General features: G+C 61.8%; 1 protein-coding gene across 1 annotated transcript in view; it reads right to left on the bottom strand.

Moving 5' to 3' along the window:
• Positions 1-1,381: 1,381 nt before the first annotated feature.
• Positions 1,382-2,586, bottom strand: part of EPHX3 (epoxide hydrolase 3) — a gene marked incomplete at its 3' end in the record, with an annotated part of 1,475 nt that continues 270 nt past the window's right edge. The window contains exons 2-4 of the mRNA XM_014960091.1: positions 2,241-2,578; positions 1,705-1,808; positions 1,382-1,528 (exon numbers count right to left, since the gene is read on the bottom strand). Of these exons, the coding sequence (XP_014815577.1) occupies positions 1,382-1,528; positions 1,705-1,808; positions 2,241-2,578 (589 nt within the window). The remainder of the gene's footprint in view (positions 1,529-1,704; positions 1,809-2,240; positions 2,579-2,586) is intronic.

Raw genomic sequence — 2,586 nt, forward strand, 5'->3', positions numbered from 1 at the left:
GGAGAGGAGGTCAAGGGTGGGGGGCACCCAAATTTGGGGGGGGAGCACCTCAATGGGAGCACCCCAACCTGGAGAACATCAACGTGGAGAACCTCAACAGGAGCACCCCAACATGGAGGACCACAGTGGGGGCACCCCAACATGAACATGGAGAACCACAGTGGGGGCACCCCAACATGGAGCACCCCAATGTGGAGAACCTCAATGTGGAGGACCTCAATGGTGGCACCCCAAGATGGAGAACGCCAATGGGGGCACCTCAACATGGAGCACCCCAACATGGAGAACCTCAACGGGAGCACCCCAACAGGGAGAGCTCCAAGATGGAGCACCCCAACATGGAGGACCTCAGTGGGGGCACCCCAACGTGGAGAACCCCAACACGGAGAACCTCAACGTGGAGGACCTCAACATGGAGGACCTCAATGGTGGCACCCCAAGATGGAGAACGCCGATGGGGGCACCTCAACATGGAGGACCTCAGTGGGGGCACCCCAACGCGGAGAACCCCAACATGGGGCACCTCAACATGGAGGACCTCAGTGGGGGCACCCCAACGCGGAGAACCCCAACATGGGGCACCTCAACATGGAGGACCTCAGTGGGGGCACCCCAACGCGGAGAACCCCAACATGGGGCACCTCAACATGGAGGACCTCAGTGGGGGCACCCCAACGCGGAGAACCCCAACATGGGGCACCTCAACATGGAGGACCTCAGTGGGGGCACCCCAACGCGGAGAACCCCAACATGGGGCACCTCAACATGGAGGACCTCAATGGTGGCACCCCAAGATGGAGAACGCCAATGGGGGCACCCCAACGGGGAGAACCCCAACATGGGGCACCTCAACATGGAGGACCTCAACGGGAGCATCCCAACATGGAGAGCTCCAACATGGAGAACCTCAACGTGGAGGACCTCAATGGTGGCACCCCAACGTGGAGAACGCCAATGGGGGCACCTCAACATGGTACCTCAAGGGGAGCAGTTCAACATGGAGCACCCCAATGTGGAGGACCCCGATGGGGGGCACTTCAACATGGAGCACCCCAATGTGGAGGACCCCGATGGGGGGCACCTCAACATGGAGCACCCCAACATGGAGAACCTCAACATGGTGAACCTCAATGGGAGCACCCCAACATGGAGAGCTCCAAGATGGAGCAGTCCAACATGGAGGACCCCAATGGGGGCGCCCCAACAAGGAGAACCTCAATGGGATCCTACCAACACCCCAACCCAGGAGCACCCAACCGGGATCATCTCAGATGGGATCCCCCCAACCCACCACACCCCACCCCAGAGCACCCAACCTTGACCTCCCACCCCCAAACCCAGGTGCTCCCCCCTCCTCCCCCCTCAAAAGCCCCACACACCAGAAGAGGTTGCGGTAGTAGTGGATGGGGGGGGTCAGCCCCCCAGGTTGGGACAACCCGTAGAGATAGGCCTCCACCTCCTCCTCCGACAAGCGATGCTCCGGGTCGCGGATCCCCGTCCAAGGGCCCGTCAGGATGGTCTTCACCAACTGTGGGGGCCACCAAGGAGGAGCAGAAGGTCTAGATGATGCCACCACCCCCAAAAACCACGTGACAAGGGACCTCCGGTTCTTCTCAAGAAGTTCTTGAGAAGGTTCTTGGGTTGGGGGAGGTGAAGATGGTGGGAGGGAGGACCCGAGGGGACGAGGTGGGGATGGGGTCTCACCTCAAAGTCGGCCAAGGAGAGGAGGAGCTCGGGCAACCAGGGCAACTGGAAGAGGAAGATGTAGCTGGAGCGCAGGAGCTGGGAGGGGTGGCAGGAGGTGAAATCTGGGACAGGAGAGGGGACAGAGGGGACACCACGGTCACGGCCACCACGGGGAGGGGACAAAACGACCCCAACCCGGCCACCAGGAGGGGACAAGAACCTGGTGGCACCAGCACAGGAGGTGGCAACTCATGGGATGGTCAGGCGGTGGCATCTGATGGCGTGGTCATGAGTGATGGCACCCAACGGTGGCACCATGAGAGGTGGCACCCAATGCCATGGCCATGAGAGGTGGCACCTGAGGGCATGGCCATGAGATGGCACCCAATGCCATGGCCATTGGAGATGGCACCCAACGGTGTCACCATGAGAGATGTCACCTGGTGGCACGGTCATGAGATGGCACCCGATGCCATGAGCGCTGGCACCCAATAGTCATGAGATGCCACCTGACGACCCCACCCACCTGAGGGTCCCCCCCCCCGTCCCCATACCTGCCATGATGGCCCGTTGAGGAGCGTCCATGATGACCAACTTCTCCACCATGGTCGGGTGCCGGGCGGCCACCTCCCAGGCCAGGACCCCGCCCCAGTCGTGTCCCACCAGGACGCACTTGGGGGTCTCCTCGGTGGCCCCGGTGCCCTGGGTCACCTCCCCTCGCCCGCTGGTTGTCCCCAAAGCCTCGATGACCTGGGAGATGTCCTCCAGGAGAACTTCCAGCCGGTAGTTGGACTTCCCCGGCGGCTTCTCAGAAGCTCCGTAGCCTCGAAGGTCCAAGGCCACCACCCGGTAATGGGTGGAAAAGACCTGGAGAAGGTGCCTCCAACAGAACCTTTTGGG

This window comes from Calidris pugnax, unplaced genomic scaffold, assembly GCF_001431845.1.
Source record: "Calidris pugnax isolate Ruff unplaced genomic scaffold, ASM143184v1 scaffold498, whole genome shotgun sequence".
Classification (NCBI taxonomy): domain Eukaryota; kingdom Metazoa; phylum Chordata; class Aves; order Charadriiformes; family Scolopacidae; genus Calidris; species Calidris pugnax.